Consider the following 23,055-nt stretch of genomic DNA (forward strand, 5'->3'; position numbering starts at 1 on the left):
AATGCTGTCTTTCACAGCTGGCTCCTCCTCTCACTGTTTGGTACAAAGGTAAAAAGAGTAAAAGTATTACATTGTTATAGGCAACTGTTTATCCAGAGAAAACACCCATTTTGAAAGCAGCATTGTTTTTATTGCAGATACTATTTGAATAACCTGATATTAAATGTAACTAAAAAAGATACAATACCTGAACTCTAAGTGAATTATATTAGGCCACACAATGCATTGTTCCCTTTCAGTTATCAGAAATATTGGGTTTGTACTGAGTCAAGTAGGGAAGTGTACATGGAAGGATTATATGCTGGGGCTTGTGGAGTGCAGCACAAAACTCTCAGTGCTGGAGAGGAGTGAGGACAAATGTGGCTTCAAGCCACCTTGGACCTTCCTGATTTCTGACTGCACTGGAAGCCAAAATGGCCCCTGGCCTGAATGAGGTGGCTCAGAGTGTTGTTCTAATTTACAGCAGCCTGTCCTGAGTGGTGGCCAGGATTTCCACAGTACAATGAGCTCTGGGGCTACCCCTCCTAGCCATGCCCTGCCTTTAACCCCTGACACACACTTCTTATTTTTCCACCACAGGACCTACCCATCAAGCCTAACATGAACTAAGTCTTTATTTCAGACCAAGATCCATCATAATCCCAGTTATTTTTCTGATTTTTTTAAAAATCATATTTAAAGGTACCCACAAAGGGGTTTAGTTACTTAAGCCCCAAATTTAGGTGCCACTGCAATCCACAAACCCCCCACTGGGCTGCTGCATAAACCTGTAGGCTTGTGAACTCTCTGCACCTAAATTTTTTTGTTGGAAAATGTCTAAGTTTCTGCCTTTGGTCATGCACACAACACCTCACTCTAGGCCTCGGGATACCTCTTTCATGCCTACCCTCAGTGGGTTCTTAGATGTTCCCCCACCCCTTTTGCCTGGTTCAGTGTTGGGGTCCATTCAAAAGCAATGAGAGGGTGGTGGTGCTTCCCTCTTTCAGCCCATTGGTTAGAGCATCAACTGGGATGTGGGAGACCCAGGTTCAATTTCCCCCCTGCCTTATGTGGGGGAAAAGAGGATTTGAACAGGTGTTTTCCCACCTCTCAGGAGACTGCCATAACAAATGGGCTCTGGGATATTCCTGTGTGGGTGCCCTGCAGTCTTTTCTGTTGAAGCTGTTCCACTTTTTGGATAAATAATTAGTCATTGGAGAAAGGGGACTGAACCTTGGGTCTCCCATCTCTCAGATTAGTGCTTTAACCCCCAGGCTCTAGAGCCCCTCTCTCTCTCATTTTCTCTAGCCCAAATCTCTATTTATGTATTTATACAAAGCGGAACAGCTTCAAAAGTCCGTTTTCCTAAGTGTGAACTGTTACAACTCTTCTCTGTACTGTGCATTAGTTCTGAGACAGTTACAAAGTTATAACACTCACAAGAAGCTCTGTATTTTTATTTAGCATTGGGACTTCAGATAACCCTTTTTTGTTTGGTTTTTAATGGCAGGGCTGAAGAACTGACCTTTCTCCTTGCTAAAAAGACTCAGTTAAAGCATTGTATTGGTACAAATCTGTAGTAATGGTAATTCTTTTCCTATGCTCAGTTTTACCACATTCTACACCATTTTCAGAGCACTGTATATTGATACTGTTTCTCTGAAAAATGTAATTTTGAAGCTCTGTGGAAGGTGGGAAAAACTGTCAACTCTTCACTGTTTGTCTCATTCTATCAGTCTCTTGTCACTTAGAAAAGAGCAAGGGAAAGGGGAGGAAACTTTAGAAAAGTTTGACAATCACAGGCACTAAATCTTGGAATTCATATTCTATTCAATAAACCTAGCTGTGTAGGAAGTTGTATTTAAAAAAAAAAATCATCTCGGGAGATTGCAGTAGAATCTGGCCTGGATCCTTTACCACTGCAGCAGAATTTAAACTCTGCATCACTTTTTCATCATTGTTTTCCAGATTCAGAAAAGTAAAGAAGAGAGACAGGCTTTTTTAGGATTCTATAATGTGTTTTAGTAACTTGTAGCTTGTAATTCATCTTTTATTACACCCATAAAATCTTGGAAGTATTTCCTATGTTACTAAACTACACTAACGTAATAAAGAATCCCAGAAATGGGTAGACTTTGAAGGAACTTCCTGGTACCCATCCCAGTAGAGATGGAGGTTGAGAACCCTGCTGGCAAAAACATGTCAAACAGAGTCTATGATGGTGAAATGTTAAAAATGGGATTAATAATACTTAGTACTTATATAGTGCCTTCCATCTGAGGAAGGCACTATACATAGGGTGCTTCATAATCATTGGATATTACTTTTGGGAAATTCAGACACCCTCATCATCTCAGACAAAACTATCCTTGCACTGATCTACTGGGAAAACATGATGTTTTCTCTTGCATATTTACTGTGCTTCTGCTGCTGCCTTCTTTCTGAAGCTAAGTGTGTTTAAATGGATGGCATACTTTATTAGCTATTTTAGCTTGGGACAAATTCCCTGTTTCCTTTATTCTTGTTATCTAACTAAAATGCTCACTCTGTACAGAACTTGTTAGATAAAAAAATCCATCTGGTCTGAAGGGAATTACCTGCTTCAGGTATTTTTATTTCTTTGGTTTTCCTTGCTTCATATTTCCAGTTCCTTTATTCAGGAATAGAAGAGGGTGGATGAAGGCTTCCTGCATAGAAAATATTTTGATGCTTCTAGCTGGGCGATGAAGGGGCAGCATATGAGGGAAATGGCTGGGGTTTCTTTTTGGGGAAGAGTGGGGGAAGTTTAATCTTTATGTAAGTATTTGTTTTTCTGTATTAAGAAGGCTCAGGCTGGATAAAAATCGAAGGTTTTCCCCTCAAAAATCTGATTTAAATAAAAACAGATTTAACAAAAAAAAAACCACAATCTAAAGATACATTCTAGCTCAAGGATATCTCATCATGGAATTCTAAATCTGTATTATGAGACAATATATTCATGTAATGTTTAAGAAAAGTTTTGTAAATGAGTTCCAATAGTTCATCGATTAGGGACCCAATCTTATGAGGTTCCAGGGGCTCCTGTATAGATTATTTAGGTTAATCTTTCTATCCACCCAATGGGACTCAGTGCTCAGTCTAGAAGATACCATCAGAGATGCTTAGTTTTGCAGTTCTCAAACTGTGAATTTGTGTCTCCAGAGAGAACATGCTTGTTAACAGCAAAAATGTTTTTAAATAAATACATAAACAGACCCTACTGTACCTCTGCAAGTTTGTGTACACAGAGTCAATCCCTTACCTCTCTCTGAAGTGCAAAGTTTCAAAAAGTTTAATGAATAGAAGATTGTTGGGGGCGGAATAGATCTGGACAAGGAGAAGAAGTCTGGAGATAAATGTGAGAAGAAAGGGACAGGCAGTAGAAACAAAAGTGAAACTGTCTGTGCAGCATATTCCAGGAGTCTTGAGGTCTTTCTGAGTGTAGCCTTCATTGATTTGAGGTCTACCATACCATTCTCTCACTAGAAGGGAAAACCTATAATGGCAGCAGCCCGTAAAATAGACCCAGTTTGGGAATATTTTAATGAAGTTCCTCTACCTGTGGAGGAGACAGGCATGCGTGCAAAGTGCAAACAGTGCAACAAGGAAATGCAAGGCCTGGTTTCCCGAATGAAACAATATCATGAGAAGTGTTCCTTGTCAGGAGGAAGCTGCGTTGAAGATGATTAAAGGAACATGTCTGTGTTGGATTAAAGTAATAATACATTTATGTTGTGGAAAATGTAAGAAAGAATGATTCCACAACAGACCCCGAATTTGGCCCGACCATTAGAAAGAAATGTGTCTCAGCCTGCTCTCTCAACCTCCTGAGTTTGTGCTAATTGCAACAGGCCTGCCAGTTTGCAAGGTCTGTGCTATTTGTAGAAAAACATCCAGAGACAAAGAATTTGTTCTAAAAGTAACAAGATAACAGCTGTCCTTTATGGCTGGTACAACTTTGTTTTCCTGAACTCTGGAATAAGATGTGTGAACCTCCCCAACCCTTGCATGCTTGTCTTGTTCTTTTCCTTTTAGATATAACAAGTGGGATGAATAGACTTATTGAAGTCTGCCATGTCCCACTGATTTTAGAATGGTTATGTTAAAGGATGGGTAGGTGATAAAATGCAGATATGACAGGATATATTTTGGAGTGTGAGTGTACATATGTATGATTGAATGAGGACTGAAAGATTAAAGGTTGAGGTGCCAGCCTTAAAATAAGACCATTTGGCTGAAGAATACAGTGGATGAGAGAGCCCGATGTCCCTGAGGGCATACTTGCCCCAGGGACGGGGGGGGAGGGGCGAAAAGCTGAGGAACATGATAACAACATACTGTTATTTTGTCATTGCTGTGCCATCTGCGTGATTGACTATCCCCTCAAACGTGAGAACAGTGATTGATTATCACTTGAAACATGAGAACAGCATGACGAAGCAAACGCTATAAACTTGTATGAGGATAAATCCCTATAAAAACAGACCCTGAAGACTGAAGACTTTGGGTCTGATTCTGCAAACCAACCGCCAGGCGCATCGGATGCACATCTGACAAGGCCCTGCTCCACCCTGATGTCCAGGCCACCTGGCCAGTGACTTGGCACGAGCAACTCCTAGGCTGGTAACTACAACAACATTGCAGAACTTGTGTGTGAGGGAATGAGATGTTCTAGCTATAACTGATTGCTTACTCGGATTCTTTCTGTATTCACAATAAACGTGGCATTTTGCCTTATCCCCTTTAATAAGATCCTGCTGGTTTTTATTTATTGGTATAACATCTGAACATGCAGGCGCTTCAGGTTGGTAAACTTTTTTTATTTCATACTTCTTTCTTAAGGACTGCCTGTCTTCCTTCTGGACTATTCCTGAATTCTCATGTTTGAGGGGAAAATATAGTTGTTACTCTATGGTACTATCATTTTAGATGCAGTTGTGATAAAAAATAAATTGCTGAAATAAGCAGCTCTTCCTTTTACAATTTCACCTTTAAAGTAGTGCTGAATGTCAGTGAATGCAACGAATAATACTAAATGAGCAGTATGATAATAATAATTCAATAACTGCATTGACTTATTTTGTTTAGGAGAATCCATTCTCAACATTCAGGATTCTCAAGACTATCCAGCTTCAAGCTCACCATCATTTTCTGATGTTTCAAAATTATCTGCCCATAATATAGTGTTTCTGTCAGATCATGTATGTCACATAGCCACAGTATATCACCTGTAGCAAAAAGAGAAAAAAAAAACTCCATCATCCAGAAACAGCCATAGATAAGTCATAAGAACTAGCAGATTACAAAAAGAGATAATTGATGAAAAAATTGCCTGGTTTGTTTATGCAACAAATTCTCCTTTCCGTATGACTGAGAATCCACACTTCATTAACATGGTTCAGTCATTAAGACCAGGATACAGTCCACCCAACAGAGCAGATGTCGCAGGCAAATTGCTGGATAAAGCATATGAGAGAGAAATTGAGCAGTGTGCAAAAGGTCTAGAGGGTAAAATTGTTAACCTGAGTCTTGATGGGTGGAGCAATGTCCACAATGATCCTGTTGTATGTGCTTGTGTGACAACAGAAGAAGGGAATGTTTTCCCTACAGAAACAATTGATACATCAGGAAATGCACACATAGCAGAATACTTACAAGAAGAAACAGTAAAAGCTATAACAAACTATGAAAAAAATTCAAATGTCTAGTACGCAGCTTGGTCACAGACAATGCTGTGAATGTATCCAAGATGAGAAGAAATTTAGAAGAGAATGAAGAAAGTCCCAAGCTAATAACATATGTTTGCAGTGCTCATTAGATGCACCTCCTAGCCAAAGACTTCAGTGTTCCAGAAATAAAGGCTAATGTTGTTGAAACTGCAAAATACTTCCATAACAACCACTTTGCAGCAGCTGCTCTGAAAAAAGTGGGAGGAATCAAGCTAACTCTCCCAAAAGATGTGCGATGGAACTCAGTAGTGGACTGTTTTGAGCACTATATCAAGAACTGACCTAATCTGATGACAGTTTGTGAACAAAATTGTGAAAAAAATAGATGGCACTGTCACAGCCAAAGTACTTAACATTGGGCTTAAGAGAAATGTTGAACACATGCTGAGAACCTTAATCCTATTTTTGTAGCCTTGAACAAAATGCAGGGAAATACCTGTTTTATTGTTGATGCTGTTGAAATTTGGAAAGAACTGAGTGAGATCTTAAAAAGAGAAATATGCAATGCCAGAGTTAAATTACAAGCATTAAAAAAACAAATGAGACAAGCACTACCTCCAGCTCATTTTCTTGCAAATATTCTCAATACTTGGTACCAGGGTCAAACCTTAACTGCTGAAGAAGAGGAATTGGCTATGACATGGACATCCAGCAATCATCCCTCCATAATACCAACTATAATAAACTTCAGAACTAAGGATGAACTATTCAAGAAATATGTGTTTGCTGATGACGTTTTAAAGAAAGTCACACCAGTTAACTGGTGGAAATCACTTAAGCACTTGGATTAAGAGACTGTTGAAGTGATAATCTCACTTTTAACAGCAGTAGTTTCTTCTGCCGGTGTAGAAAGAATATTTTCTTCCTTTGAACTAATTCATTCCAAACTGAGAAATCGTTTGGGACCTGAAAAAGCAGGAAAGGTTGTTTTTCTTTTCTAGATAATGAACAAACAGGAAAATGAAGGTGAAGACCACTGAGTTAGCTGCACAAGCCAATAGTTTAAGTTTCTCATGTTGACCTGGCTTACACAGTAGATTTTATTTTTGTGGTTTTTTAAAAATATTTCATTTAACTATTTTAGTTAAAAACAATTTTAACAAAAACAAACCTGATTTTAAAGAACTTGAATGTTTAACTAAATTGAAAAATTCATATGCTTGTTTTGTTAAAATATTAGGTTTGCTGTTGAGGAAAAAAATCCAGAATACGTAATGTTATTGTTTTAGTTAAATAAAACAATTTAAATGTCTGTCTGGTGATATTCTCCTCCTAATACAGCATGGCAAAAAATCCTCCAAATATTAATGATTAACCTGTTGAATTGGCAATAGTTCACTTCACAATGACTTCATAAATATCTGCTTCAATCAATCTGCTTTTGGTAAATGAAATAACCAATCATTCATTTTCTGATATAGCTGTAAAATGAATCTGAAACATTTTCAAAATAAATCACTTCAAAATGTAGTGTGTACTGTGACAAAGTTCCTCCTCTATCTTGGTGGGTCCTGCACTTATTGGCAGATTTTCTTGCCTCAGAGATTCACCATGTGGGTTGGGGGAACAGCCCAGAGACCTTCCCCTCTGGAAGAACCCACAGTCCAAGTCAATTGGGAGTTTTGGGGGGAACCCAGGCCCGCCCTCTACTCCAGGTTCCAGCCCAAGGCCCTGTGGACTACAGCTGTCTATAATGCCTCCTGTAACCACTGCATGACAGCTACAACTTCCTAGGCTACTTCCCCATGGCCTCCTCCAAACACCTTCCTTATTCTCACCACAGAACCTTCCTCCTGGTGTCTGATAACGGTTGTGCTCCTCAGTCCTCCAGTAACACACTCTCAGCTTCTTGCTCCCAGGTCCTCACACTCCCACCACAAACTGAAGTGAGCTCCTTTTAAAACCCAGGTGCCCTGATTAGCCTGCCTTAATTGATTCTAGCAGCTTCTTCTTAATTGGCTCCCGGTGTCCTAATTAGCCTGCCTTGACTGGTTCTAGCAGGTTCCTGATTACCCTAGTGCAGCCCCTGCTCTGGTCACTCAGGGAACAGAAACCCTGTCTGACCTGGGAATCACTCTCCTGTAGCCCTCTGCCCTGAGGGAGGGGGCTGCTCCTCCTCTTTCTCTGCTGCCTGCTTGCTGGCTGACTGGCTGCTAGACCCACCCACACCCTTGGGTGCTGCTGCTCCAGCTACAGCCCCTGGGGGGGGGGCTGCTGGCTCACTCCCCAGAGGAGGGGAGGGAGAGACCCCAAACATTGCTCCTGCTGCTGGGAGGAGCACCACTGCCTCCACCTGAGAAGGGTCCTTCCTGCTGGCCACCAGACTGCCACCTAGAGCTGCTGCGTTTGCTGCTGGGGAACTGCTGGAGCCCTGAGGAGAAGAGGACCAACTGCCAGTGGGGGAGCACGTAGGAATTCTACAGACCATTGTGGAGGGGGCCCTCCTGGACTGAGTAACTTTTGAACTGTGCTCTTGTGGTGGGGATCTAGACTGTGTTTGTGGAGACACAGGGGGTGTGGCGTGGAGCCTGCCCCCTGGTCCATCTGTGTCCCCCCCCGATCCCCACCACCACCATCATCATTGCCCCCTCCACCACCCCCACTGGCTACTTTCCATCTGCCTCGGGCTCCTGCCTCTGGGACTCAGCTGCTCCCCAAGGCTTGCCACACCCTGTTGCCACCATTGGGCCTGACGCAGCAGCCAGCTTGCAAGGACCTTCTTTTTTGTTGCAAGCGCACGTGGGTGCACGTACCCCCCCTTTTGGACTGACCCTTTCCCCCTGCAACAAGCCCCCAGCTTTGCCCCTGCTGCCTACCCATTTGCCCCTTGCTGCTTTTTGCCCCTCCCCCTTGCCCCAGCCCCTCGCTAGCTCCAGTTTGTTTGCCTGCCCCGCCCTTTCCCTCTGCAGCCTTTGTTTGACCCGCCCCAGCCTCCGAAGCTAGCCCCGTGGTTCCTCTGCCCCTTTTCCCGCCTGGTTGTTCCCTTCCCCCTGCGGTCCCCTTGCCCTGATTAGCGCCTCCCCTCGTACGCCCATGTCCCCTCCTATGCGCTTGTGCCCCTCTCCGTTTTAGTTTGATCTATCTCACTGCACCCCCACCCCCAATGCTGTTATATCCTCTCTTCCTTGGTGCAACAAGAGGAGCCGGAAACCTTCCCTGAGTCGGTGACTGACCCCTAGCCCTTGATAGCCCCCCCCATCCACCCCCCACTTTTTTTTTGGCGCCCTCCTTCCCTGCCTACAGCCTAGCGGGGAGGAGTGGTCGACCTGCTTCCCCTTTCCCTACCCCCCCTCCAGTGTTTGCTCTCCCCCAGTCCTCATTATGGCAGGGGACGAGGAGAGTGAGACCCCTCGGGCAGACCCTACTGCCCCTCCTCCACCCACCCCACCATCATCCCCCCTAGCCTCTACCTCAACCGCCGCTGCTGAGCCACCTACCACCACCCCTGCAGGAGCGCCGGCAGCGGTGGGTACCGAGGTGAACTCTGCTGCTGCCATGTCCCTCGCCCCCTCTGACTTTGGGGGAGTCCCCCCAGTCGGCAGGAAGGGCCAGGGCACGAAGAAGGGTAAAGGCCCCGCTAAAAAAGCCAGGCCCTCCATGGCAGGGGGTGCCCCCACTGCCGCAGCCCCGCAACAAGCTGCGGCGTCCCTCTCTGCTGTTCCCTCCACCAGCTCTATGGGTGTCCCACCCCCAGCTCCCAGGGCATACGCCCAGGTGGCGGCGGCCCCCCCACCTGCCGCTACGTCATCTCCCCCATCCACCGCCTCTGCTACCATCTATAGCAGTCGGGGCCCCTTCCCCACCTGGACCAGGAAGCACGGCGTCCGTTGCCTCCTGGTACCTGCCTCGCCCCACGTGGAGACCTACGTGCGGGCGTTGGCGAGGGTGGTGGGGCCCACGGCCATTGTGGCGGCCTCCAAGATGTACGGAAAGGTCGTCTTCTTCCTAGCTTCGGAGGCCGCTGCCGAGGGTGGTGGGGCCCACGGCCATTGTGGCGGCCTCCAAGATGTACGGAAAGGTCGTCTTCTTCCTAGCTTCGGAGGCCGCTGCCCAGGAGGCGGTGGAGAAGGGCCTGGCAGTGGGGGGGGTGTATGTCCCCCTGGAGCCGTTAGAAGACCTGGGTGCCCGACTGGTCCTGACTTCTGTCCCTCCCTTCCTTCCAAATGCCGCCCTGTTACCTGCCCTCTCTACCCTAGGGAGGCCGATCTCTGTGGTCAGCCCTCTCCCATTGGGCTGCAAAGACCCTGCCCTCCGTCATGTCCTCTCGTTCCGCCAGCAGGTACAGTTACAACTGCCGTCGGTGGCACGTGATGGTGAGGCGTTCGAGGGGTCCTTCTTGGTCCCCTACCAGGGGCCCCGCTACCGGGTGCATTATTCAACGGGGGAGGCCCGGTGCTACCTCTGCCGGGCGATGGGACACATCCGGAGGGACTGCCCTTTCGCCCGGCACAGAGGGACATCAGGGACCCCCGGCAGGGCACCGGCCCCGTCATCGCCAGCGCCCCTAGCTGCCCGACACCCGAAGCCGCCCCTCCTCCTTTCCGGCCCACCAACACTCCCGCTCGGGCCCAAGGGGTATCTCCCCAGTGCGCCTAGACGAGCAAGAGGGCCCTGCCTCTACCGCCTGCGATCTTGCGGGGCCTGTGGAGGAGGGTGAGGTAGGGATATCGCCAGGCATAGAAGAGGGCATGCCCCAGAGAGAATCCTCCCTCCTACATGCTGCCCCACCATTGCCTCCCCGAGTCCCTAAGCCTTCGCTCTTGCTCCCTGACCCAACTCCTGTTAGCCAGCCCCCGGATGATGCCATGGAGGGCTGGTCCTTAGTACAGGGGAAGCTCCACTCCTTCCATCTGATGCGGTACCCCCCCCGGAAGACCAGGAAGGGAGGAGCCGATGCTGAGCCTTCCGCTTTGCCCCCGGGTGGGTTTTGTCCACCATTGCTGGCTAGGGAAGACGTGGCAGCATCGGAGGAAATCACTACCCCTCCTCCGGTGTCCCTTCCTATGGAAACCCCTGATGGAGCCCCTCTTGCCCCCTTACAATCTGAAGCCCCTGCATGCACCAAGGCGAGCGTCGCTTCGGGTGCAGGAGGGGAGAGGCCTGGGGTGGTGGAAGGTGATCTCCCTTCCATTTATGAGGAGATCGAGGCCCTGGATCTGACCCCGGTTACCCAGGGGAGGACGACCCTCTGCCAGTGGGCCTCGATCTGAGCGACCTCGCCTCGGGCCCCCTTTCCCCGTATTCTGTCCCCTTACCCACTGCTTCCACTCCTGCCTCCGAGGAGCCCCTGGACTCTTCCACCATCCCAGCTGCAGATGACACCCCGCTAGCGGCCGCCGAGCCTCTTGAGGCGACGGCCAGTGCCATGCAACCGGTACCCGAGTCGCCAGGGGACTCCCTCATGGCTGAGGGACAGCCGACCTCCTTTCCGGGTGGGGGCCCCATCGTTGATTCTCCACCTACGGATGCCGTGGCCTTACCATCTGCCTTGGAGCACAAGTCCGGCATCGCCGAGGGCCCACCTCCCTCCCTGCAAATCCCTGAGCCGCTTTGTGGGGTGCCACCCCCCCACCCAGTGGCCCGGCTGCTGAGGCCCCCGATCCCACTATCACCCCTTCCCCTGTCCCTATTCCTGACTCCGACCCTGCCCCTGTCACCGACCCCGTCCCTGTCCTCTCCACTTCCCATGATGCTATTGCCGCCCCTGGGGCCGTCTCCTTCCATATCCCAGAGGATGACCCCGAAGGAGCGGCCTTTGTTTTTCCCTGTCCCGACCCACCAGGGGCTGCTATTTTCCCTCCGCCGCCCCCCATTGAGCCAGGGTCTGAGGCGGGCCACGTGGCGCCAGCCCATTGGACGCCATGTCGAGGGTCTGCCCCCTGCTTGCCTGTCTCTGTGGGCCACGGGGCTGTGACAGGGGCCCCGCTGGGGGATAGCCATAGATCGATAACCCCACCCCCCCATACGCTGAGAGAGGAGCTACGGGACTTCCTTGATGACGTCCGTGGCTCCCGCAATAAGGTACAGCTTGCACTCCAGCGATGGGGGGATTTCCATCAGATCCTCTGGGCCGCGAGGGCCCTCATGGGGGAGGGTAAGAGGACCAGGAGGCAGGCCACCGCGGCCTACCAACGGGTCCGCCTCTTCCGTGACTCCTTAATCGCTTATGGGGTAGGTCACGGATTGTTGCGCGGCCCGATGGAGGCCGTGGGTGTCTCTGCTAGCGAGGATCCCCCCAGCCCTCCTCATGGCACCGATCATCTTCGCAACATTAAACACCCGGGGCTGTAGGATGGGTCTCTGCAGGTGCTCTCCTTCCTTCGGGAGGGGGGGTACTCTGTGATTTTCCTGCAGGAGACCCATACGGATCCGGCCGCTGAAGCTAGCTGGCGACTGGAGTGGGGGGAGAGGGTCTATTTTAGCCACCTCACAGTTTGTACGGCTGGAGTGGCGACCCTGTTCTCCCCCGACCTACGGCCCGAGGTGCTGGGGGTCACTGAGGCTGTGCCGGGCCGCCTGCTGCACCTCTGGGTCCGCATGGAGGGGCTTGTAGTTAATCTCGTCAACGTTTACGCCTCGACATTGGGCCTGGAGAGGTTGTGTTTTTATCAGCAGGCGTCCGCCTTCCTCGGCACCTTGGATCCTCGTGAGTGCCTGGTCCTGGGCGGGGACTTTAACGCCACCCTTGAGGAATGGGACCACTCGGGGACCGAGCAGCACCAGGCCACCGTGGACGTCCTCCGGGAGATCGTCGAACATCACTCCCTGGTGGACGTCTGGCGCGACCACCACCTGGATGACGTTTCGACATTCACTTTTGTCCGGGTGGAGGTCCATTGGTCGTACCACTCCCGGTTGGACCGTATCTATATGTCATGCTTCCATCTTTCCCGGGCCCACTCCTCCAGCGTCCGGCTGGCCCCTTTTTCAGATCACCATCTAGCCACCGTGACAGCCTCTCTCTGCACGGAGAGGCCGGGGCCGGCCTATTGGCACTTTAATAATAGTTTGTTGGAGGATGTGGGCTTCGTGGCATCCTTCCGGGAGTTCTGGCTAGCCTGGCGAGGGCAGCAGCGTGCCTTTCCCTCGGCGCAACGGTGGTGGGACCTGGGGAAGGTGCGCGCCCGGCTCTTCTGCCGTAACTACACCCTGGGCGCCAGCTGACGGAGGGATGCGGCGATAGGGCAGTTGGAACGGGAGGTCTTAGAGCTGGAGAGGCGTCTGGCCGCCAGCCCCGGTGATCCATCCCTCTGCGGAGCATGCCGGGAGAAGCGGGAAGAGCTGCGGACCCTCGAGGACCATCGGGCCCGAGGTGCCTTTGTTCGATCCCGCATCCGCCTCCTTCGCGAGATGGATCGTGGTTCCCGCTTCTTCTACACCCTGGAGAAAAAGAGGGGGGCTAAAAAGCACGTCACCTGCCTTCTAGGAGAGGACGGCACCCCCCTCACGGATCCGGCGGAAATGTGCGGGAGGGCCAGGGCCTTCTACGCAGGCCTTTTCTCCCCGGTTCCGACCGATCCTAACACTTGCAGAATGCTCTGGGATGAACTCCCGATGGTCAGCGTGGGTGACCGAGACCGGCTGGAGCTGCCTATCACTCTGGCCGAGTTCTCGGAAGCCCTCCGCCGCATGCCCACCAATAAATTTCCGGGCATGGACGGGCTGACCGTGGAGTTCTACCGCGTGTTTTGGGACGTCCTCGGCCCGGACCTTGTCACCATCTGGGCCGAGTCCTTGCAGGGCGGGGTCCTCCCTCTTTCGTGCAGGCGAGCCGTGCTGACCTTATTGCCGAAGAAGGGGGACCTCCGCGATTTACGGAATTGGCGTCCCATCTCGCTCCTCAGCACGGACTATAAAACTGTAGCGAAGGCCATCTCGCTGCAGCTAGGGTCCGTGTTGGTGGACGTGATCCCCCCAGACCAGACCTACACCGTCCCAGGCCGCACCATCTTCGACAACTTGTATCTGGTCTGGGACCTCTTGGAACTCGGGTGTAGGGATGGTCTGTCGTTCGCCCTCCTGTCCCTGGATCAGGAGAAGGCATTCGACAGGGTGGATCACGGGTATCTCCTGGGCACTCTGCGAGTGTTTGGCTTCAGGCCCCAGTTCGTGGGTTTTCTCCAGGTGCTGTACGCCTCCGCAGAGTGTTTGGTCAGGCTCAACTGGACCCTGACCGAACCGGTCAGCTTCGGGCGAGGAGTACGTCACCCCACAAAGTCACGGGACCTTCTGGTCAACTTCCTCTTGGCTCTGGCTAAAAAAGCCATCTATAAAACCAGGGAGAGGAGGTTGGCCGATGGAGTGTCCTGTGACTGTGGAGCCTATTTCAGATCCTCTGTTCGTTCACGTATCCGGGCAGAGTTCCTCTCGGCGGCGTTCGCTGGCTCCCTTGTCGCCTTCGAGGAGCAATGGGTGCTGTCCAAGGTTCTCTGCTCGGTGTCCCCGTCTGGTTCGCTTCGTTTGACCCTTTGACCTTACTCCTGTCCCTGTTCTTTTATTAGTTGTCCCCAATAATTTTTTGGTCTCCAGGTGCTGTGGACCCCCCCTTAGGCTGGGGGTGGGGATCCTTTAGCAGTGGGCGGGCTTTGCCCACCCACTTCCTGGATCCCAATAGGACCAGACTCCTGTACCCCACTGGTCTGAGTCTATCACAGTACCTTGAAACCAAACTATCTGAGTTGTGAAGACTATGTATTAAGGTTATAACAACTAACAAGAATGCACTTTTATGTAGAAATCCATGATTAAATGGAGTCTTCCTGACTAGTGATTTAAATCAAATCCACCCTGAAAAGTTGTTGGTAGTGACCACACCACTCTGTGAGATTACTGTGAGAAATAGATGGGAATTTTTTTTCCCACTTTTTCAAAGATCTGTTTTAATTGCCAGAGACTTTGTCTTATTGTGTGGGTGCTTCTGGAATAAAGTACTAATTAATCATTGTGACATTTAACCCAGCACTTATAGTAGCACTTCAGATGTTTGGCATCCAGTAGGGTGCAAGTGGAAATACTTGCCAGGAGATATTATAAGAGCCCTCTAAATTGGAACCTTTATTTTAATTATGGGACTCTTATTTTGGTATAGACTGACCAGATAGCAAATGTCAAAAATCGGAACAGAAAGTGGGGGGTAATAGGTGCCTATGTGAAAAAAAGACCCAACAATCAGGACTGTCCCTTTAAAATCAGGACATCTAGTCACCCTGTTTTGGTGCAGGGTACATAGTTTAGTTTCAGGCAACATCACTAGAAGCTTAACAGTATTAAAATGAAAGAGTGACTGGACACTGTTCTTAATGGTATGTGCTCAGATGTTTGACATCCATTTCCAGAGTTTACAGAGGAATAATCTGGGAGGCACTATCACTTTTTCTTCATTGTTTTTGAAGGGATTATGAGTATATTTGGGGGGGGAATTTTGATCACTCTCTTTCTTCGGAAGGATGGCATGGGGTTTATAGGCACAGGCAATCTGGATTCTGTTCCTGGCCTTGCAGCAGACTTCCTGTATGATGTTGGGTGAGTCACTCAATCTTGTTAAATCTCAATTTCCTCCTAAGTAAAATACTCTTCTTGTAGCTGGGTTGTGAGGCTTAACTAATGCATGGGCAGTCACATGCTTTGAGATTGTTAGGTAGAAGAATCTATATTGAGCAAGACCTAAAACTTTTATTGCACCTCTACCCCGATATAACGTGACCCGATATAACACTAATTCGGATATACCACGGTAAAGCAGCGCTCCAGGGGGGCGGGGCTGCGCAATCCGGTGGATCAAAGCAAGTTCGATATAACGCAGTTTCACCTATAACGCAGTAAGTTTTTTTGACTCCCGAGGACAGCGTTATATCTGGGTAGAGGTGTACTTATTGTTATTATTTTCACTATGCACTAGCATGACTGAGGGCAAAATTTGGCTCATTGGGGAAAAAACTTTATTTCTATTATTTTCCCCAATATGCCAAATTTTGCCCTCCATCTAAATAGCCCTAGCTCTTTGACTGGTCAGGTGGAAGATTTGTATCACCTCCCAGGAGCAGTGAAAGGGAGGGAGAGAGAGGATGCCAGCCCATCAGCAGAGCAAAAATGAGACCAACCCCATGAGCAATGCTCTGCCTCCTATAAGTTGGCACCCAGGGTGTCTGCCCTGATTGCCTACCCCCAAAACTGACCCTGCCCTCAGTTCTAGTGTAACCTCATTGAGACATTTGTGTATTTTTGATTGGAGAACTGGCCCAGTGTCTTGTTACTTTCTGGTATGTAATTATCCCTCCATATTTAGTCCCATTTATTTTATGTGCATTTTATAGTATTTTTCTCAATATAAAATCTACGTAGGGTTTTTAAACATGCTTTCCACAAAGCACATACAATCTTTCATTATAACCAGCTGCTACAAAATCTGCACTTTGTGATACATGTGCAAGAACTTGGTCACTAGGAAACAGATCTAGGGGGGAAATGTTGTCAAACATGTAGGCCTTACAGGAGGTATTAGAACAAAAAATCCTTTTGTGCTGATGCATCGGTGAGGAAATTCCCTGAGCACAGCATGTACTCGCAGTTCTCTAATGTCCAAACTCACATCAGTGCAGAGGCCTACTGGAGCATTCTTTGTGCAGTTCTTGTGTTTGAAAACCCAGGAGATGAGACTAAAGGAAATCAGCAGAGCGAAGAGCAACTTTGCAGAGACAAAGAGGAAAAAACTTACGATCTTTCCGGACTCTAGTTGGGAAGTTGCTGATTTTGTATTAGTTCGAAAACTGGGCTCAGTTCATACTTCCTACCGCACAAACGCCTGGTGGCTGTACCTTGCTCTCCAGAGCAGAGACACAGCACCAGCAGGCTGTATTCAATTCCTGTTTCACTGACGACGCAAACAGCTCTCGCTCCCAATTCCCTACTTTGGGTGTACTGAGCATGCTCACCTGAACCTTCACTGTAGCCACTGCCCTCTCTCTCTGCCCTTACTTCTATATAGGATTTGCTGCCTCCTCTTTGGAGGGGTTTAAAAGGATTAAGGGGGGCAAATCGCAGCAGGGGGCTGTCAGGGTCTGAGCAGCGGGCAGAAATTTACTGGCCGGGGGATCAATCTACTGTAGGTAGTGGCAGAAGAGGGGCTGGAGGGGAAATATCGGGGGTAGGAGCCGGGGTTAAGCCTGGGGGGAGATGCTGCCAGACCCCGTGCGATGAGGCACCCTCTGTGTTTGCTAATCTAGGGGTGGGGGGTTCAGAGGCTGTTTTCGTCCTGCTCACAGGAAGCTGCATGTCAGCCCTGGAGCAGAGGGCGGGTTCCTGGGCCTGAGGTCTTAAAGGCACAGGCAGCCTAATTCCTAGACTGTCAAAGCTTAGGCCTACACTACGAGTTTAGGTTGACTTTAGCAGCATTAAATCGAATTAAGCCTGGACACGTCCACACGACGAAGCCCCTTTTTTTTTTTTGACTTGAAGGGCCCTTTAAACCGGTTTCTTTACTCCACCTCCGATGAGGGGATTAGCGCTAAAATCGGCCTTTGCGGGTCGGATTTGGAGTAGTGTGGACGGAATTCAACGTTATTGGCCTCCGGGAGCTATCCCACAGTGCTTCACTATGACTGCACTCTCAACTCAGATGCACTGACCAGGTAGACAGGAAAAACCCCACGAACTTTTGAATTTCATTTCCTGTTTGCCCAGCATGGAGAGCACAGGTGACCACGCAGAGCTCATCAGCCCAGGTAACCAAAATGGAGTCCCAGGATCACAAAAGAGCTCCATCATGGACCGAACGGGTGGTACGGGATCTGCTCGCCATATGGGGAGACGAATCAGTGCTAGCTGAACTCCATAGCAATAAACAAAATGGCAAAATATTAGAAAAGGTCTCAAAGGCCATGAAGGACATAGGCCATAACAGGGACACACAGCAGTGCCGCGTGAAAATTAAGGAGCAAAGGCAAGCCTACCAAAAAGCCAGAAAGGCAAACAGAAGGTCCGAGGCAGAGCCACAAACATGCCGCTTCTACGCGGAGCTGCATGTGATGCTAGGGGGTGCAGCCACCACTACCCCAACCGTGTGCTTTGACTCTGTCAATGGAGAAAAACGCAACAGGGAAGCGGGTTCGGGGTACGAGGAAGATAGCTCATAGCAAGGAAGCGGAGAAACCGGTTTCCCCAACAGCCAGGATATGTTTATCACCCTGAACCTGGAACCAGTAACCCCCCAAATTCACCCAAGGCATACTCCCAGACCCTGAGGGCACACAAGGGACCTCTGGTGAGAGTACCTTTGTAAATATTACACATGGTTTAAAAGCAAGCGTGTTTAATGATTAATTTGCCCTGGCAATCGCAGCCAGTACAGCTAGTGGAAAAGTCTGTTAAAATGTATGGGGATGGAGTGGAAATCCTCCAGGGACATCTCCAGAAAGCTCTTCTTCATATACTCTCAAAGCCTTTGCAAAAGGTTTCTGGGAGGGCTGCCTTATCCTGTCCGCCATGGTAGGACACTTTACCATGCCAGGCCAGTAGCACGTAGTCTGGAATCATTGCATAACAAAGCATGACGTCCCGGTGTTTGCTGGCCTGCAGAAAACATCCATTCATTATCTCTCTTTGTTATCCTCAGGAGAGTGATATCATTCACGGTCACCTGGTTGAAATGGGGTGATTTTATTAAGGGGACATTCAGAGGTGCCCGTTCCTGCTCGGCTGAACAGAAATGTTCCCCGCTGTTAGCCACGTGGTGGGGGGGAGGAGTGAAGTGATCATCCCAGAGAATTGGGTGTGTGAGTGAGGGGGGGGGGGGGGGGGCGCGGTAGTTGGGTTTGTGCAGCACGTTAACCCGGAAATGCTGAAAATTGCTTTCGGGCCACCAGATTCCATGGAACTACACGGATGTGCTGAGGATCTACCACAAACATTTTCTCTCACCTACCGCAGTCTTACATGAGTCTGCCTCCTTTGGTTCCAGTGAAGCCAGTCCTGATTCATACACACAAGCAAGACAACTCACATCAATGTTTTCAGTGGCCATGGAACAGGTGCTAGTGGTGAAGCAGTGTAACAGGTATTGTTTTGGCACAGAATGAAAGTCTCATTCCTCTCGTGCACACAATTTACACCCATTTAACTCCACAACTGGACCAGTTTTTTCTACTGGTGTAAATCACCCCAGCAGCAGTGACAGCAGCAGAGTTAATCTGGATTTGCATTGGTGCAACTGAGATCAGAATCAGACCTGTTTGTGTGCAAGCTGTGTGGTCACAGAAATAACTGACATTAATGAACAGATACTAAGTAAGAAAACTTTAATTAAAGAAATACAGAAAATTAATTGTTGGTGAATTACCTACACCCAGTCAATCTCCTCAGGGCAGCTTTCATCTCCTTGTTCCTAATGCTGTAGACAATTGGATTCATGATTTGTGGCAATACGGAATAGAGAACACCCACCACAAGTTCCATAGCAGATGGGGAGCTGGAGGTGGGTTTCAGATAGGCAAAAATGCCAGTGCAAACAAACAAGGAGACCACAGTGAGGTGAGGAAGGCAGGTGGATAGGGCTTTATGCCGTCCCTGCTCAGAGGGGATTCTGAGCACTGATTTGAAGATCTGAACATATGACACAATGATAAAAACAAAGCAGCCTAAGACTAAACACACACTAAATGCAAGAACCCCAACTTCACTCAGATAGGAGTCAGAGCAGGAGAGCTTCAGTAGCTGGGGGATTTCACAGAAGAACTGATCCACCATGTTGCTGCCACAGAAGGTCAATGCAAACGTGTTCCCGGTGTGTAGCACAGAGTAGAGAAGCCCACTGATCCAGGCACTAGCTGCCATTTCAACACAAGTTCTGCTCTTCATTATTGTCTCATAGTGCAGTGGTTTGCAGATTGCGATATATCGGTCGTATGCCATGATGGTGAGAAGGGAAAAATCTGCTCCCACCAAGAAGAAGAGGAAAAAGACTTGGGCAACACATCCAGCATAGGAAATGGACCTGGTGTTCATGAGGGAGTTGGCCATGGATTTGGGGATGGTGACAGAGATGGAGCCAAGGTCTAGGATGGACAAATTCATCAGGAAGAAGTACATGGGAGTGTGAAGGTGGTGGTCGAAGGCTATGGCCATGAAGATAAGAAGATTCCCCACCAGGGCTGCCAGGTAGATCACTAGAAACCCCACAAAGTGCAAAATCTGCAGCTCCCGAACATCAGAGAATCCCAGGAGAAGGAACTCGGTCACGGTGGTTCGGTTGGACATTTTCTTTCTCAGGATATTGTGTAATGGTTGCAGAGGGAGGGACAAGAGCAAGGGCCAGGATTAGATCAGTAAAATAACTCTCCTTTTTGTGAAAACCACCTTAATTTCCTTGAGTCAGACCCTTAGCTTGTGAAGATTGGTGTAATATCGGAACAAGGATGGGGAAAACAGTCCCACTGACTCCAATGGTGTTATTCCTGATTTACACTGGGGTGAGAGAAAGTAGAATCAGCTCAATGGACTCCAGTGCAGTGACTCCTAATTTACACCAGGGTGATGGAGAGGAAAATTAGGTACAACAGCTTTTGAGGTATTTGTTTACCTCTCTCACTCAAAGGTGGGTGAACTCTGGATAACGTTGTATAAATGTTACTACCCTTAGTTTACTGAGGGGAATCGGGGGTCTGGCTGGACAGATTCTGCTGTCAGGGACATGCTGCGAATGTGGGGTAATTTCACAGCATGCCATGGAATTACTCCCCATTTATATTGCCTAAATGGGAGCAGCATCTCAAATGGAGGTGACCAAACCCAGCCATAATTACACAGCAAATTCGAATCATGAATACAGCTCAGGAGTCCTGATGCCTCATCCCCAGTTCTAGCAAGATTTCCATGCTCGCTGCGAGACACAGACGTTCCGGCTCCCATCCTGCTTCTCTAACCACTCAACTAAACTCCCTCCCAGAGCTTGGAAGAGAACCCAGGAGTCCTGACTTCCAGTTCGCCCCCTGTTCTAAACTACTAAATCCAACACCCCTCCCAGAGCTGGAAATACAGGCCAGGAGTTCTAGCTCTACCCACTGGACTCAACTCCCTCCCAGAGCTGAGAACACGAGTGAGGTGTCATGACTCCCAGTCCCCTCCACTAACCACTACGTCAGACTGCATCTCAGCCTCTATCCCAGTGACTCTCCACTGCCATCAGGAATGACTGCTGTGAGTGACAATGGAGAGCCATTGGGCCAGGGTAGGGACATGAGAGTGATTCTCCAGCGTGGTAGTTGGGCACTCATCTGGTGTGTGGAAGAGCCAAGTTCAAATCCTTGCTCCAATGACTATTTAATTATTGATACAACGTGGAGAAGCTTCAACAGGAGAGACTGAGACAGTCTCATTTCAGAACAGTCCGTAGCCTAGCAGCTCAGGCACCCTGCTATAAATTGGGAATTCAAATCCCTTCTCATCATCAGTCAGAGGGAGGGATTGAACCTGAGTTTGTCACATGCCAGCCGAGTGCCCTAAGCATTCAGCTTCAAGCATTGAGGGGTGCCTGTCCCACAGTCCTTATGAGAGACAGAAATGGAACTGCCCAATTCTGGCTCCTCTACACACTGGACTGAACTTCCTGTCAGAGTCACATATAAAACTCAGGAATCCTGGCTCTCAGTCCCTGCTACTCTGAGCTACTTGACCCCACTCCCATTCCAGAGCTGGGGATAGAACACAGGAATCCTGGCTCCTAGTCCCCACTACTCTAACCCACTTGACTCAACTACCCTTGCAGCAGTCTAATAGACAGACAAAACAATAAACTGAGAACTAGACACAAACTGATGCTAGATAGATAGATAGATAGATAGATAGTTTGATAGATCTAACAACAAACTAACAGAGAGACACAAGTAAGAAAAGAACAGATACAGAAAGTGAGAGAGAAACACAGAACTAACCCAAACTAACAGGTAGATCGAGAAGTATAAACAAAGTAATATATAGAGAAAAATATAAACAGACAGATAGACAGGAATAACAAGAAACTAATGTATACAGAGAGAAAAGCAACAATGAGCCGATAGTGTTTGTCACAATGTTTGGACAATGTTAATGTAAACTCCTCGATCCATTCTAAAAAATATGTGTGTCAATTTGATCAATTCCCCCACTCCCAATAGAATGAAACTGAGGCATAAATATTCTGCCCCCTCTTTCCTAAGGTAAATGCTTTAGACTGCCTCAGTTTCCCATGCCAAAAGTGAGGTAAGAGTGAAACTATGAAAAAAAATCTATTGTCACTTACAATTTCATTCTTAAAGTGCCACTCTGTAACCCACAAATATATTTCATTCCAAGAGCAAACTTACTGTGCCGGTGTGTGTGGAATCCTCCCAGACTGAGATGTCTTTTCTCCTCCAGCTACAGACTGCAATTGGTTGCCCCTCTCTCTCTAGGGTGACCAGACAGCAAGTGTGAAAAATCGGGATAGGGGTGGGGGGTAATAGGAGCCTATATAAGAAAAAGCCCCAAATATGAGGACTATAAAATCGGGACATCTGGTCACCCTATCTCTCTCTAGCCCCATGCCCACCCCTCTATCGATCTATCTCTCTATCTAATGCCCCGATCACTGTATTATGAGAGGCCGTTCCCCCATCACACTGAGGCTGAGCTGCAGGAAATACACTGAGATCTGTGCTGTCTGCAGATGAGCTGTGTGTCCAAAACATTGGTGCTGCAGGAAGATGATTTATCCATGTCTGTTTTCTACGGGCTTGTTGGACTCACTCCCTGGAGCCCTCAACAGCCCAGAGCCAACAATTAATTTCTCTTGCCCTCTACTTCCCTGAAGAGTTTCCAGAAACTAAAATAATCATAATTAAAACAAAGCAGCAGGGTCTAGAGGAAAGATTGTGAGGCAAACACTAAGGGCACACAGGACTTAGCCCTGCTGCTGACCTGCTGTGTTACCTTGGGAAAGTCATTCCCTGGGGCTGTCTTTTCCCTTGCACCCTTTGCTTGTCTTTTCTACTGTAAGCTTCTTGGGGTGGAGACTGTCTTACCTAATATAATGGGCCTCTCATTTTAGGTGCAACTATCAGATAATTAATTAATTAATTAAAAGCTAAGGTCCAAGGTGCCCTGAGATCTGATCCCAACTATTCCTCTGGCTTTGTTCAGGCCCTTCACAGCTCCCTTCCTCAGTTTGTCATCCATCCAATGGGGATAATAGTTACTTGGAGGATAATTCATAATGAGTAGCGATGGTGGGAGGAAGTCGTTTTTGGTTTTGGTTTTATGAAAACCTGGAGATGGAAAACATTTTTGTATATTTTTTCAGGTTTTGGGGGAAAAGTTT

The 23,055-nt window shown here is 48.4% G+C and overlaps 1 protein-coding gene and 1 pseudogene across 1 annotated transcript; one reads left to right on the forward strand and one right to left on the reverse strand.

Moving 5' to 3' along the window:
- LOC135974541 (olfactory receptor 14A16-like) overlaps nucleotides 1-23,055 on the forward strand; it is a 50,402-nt pseudogene that overhangs the window by 20,557 nt on the left and 6,790 nt on the right.
- Nucleotides 18,898-20,230, reverse strand: LOC135974745 (olfactory receptor 14A16-like). Its single transcript, XM_065563263.1, has one exon. The coding sequence runs from the start codon at nucleotides 19,977-19,979 to the stop codon at nucleotides 19,059-19,061; it is 921 nt and encodes a 306-aa protein (XP_065419335.1). The 5' UTR covers nucleotides 19,980-20,230; the 3' UTR covers nucleotides 18,898-19,058.

Source organism: Chrysemys picta, chromosome 12 (assembly GCF_011386835.1).
Source record: "Chrysemys picta bellii isolate R12L10 chromosome 12, ASM1138683v2, whole genome shotgun sequence".
Taxonomy (NCBI): Eukaryota; Metazoa; Chordata; order Testudines; family Emydidae; genus Chrysemys; species Chrysemys picta.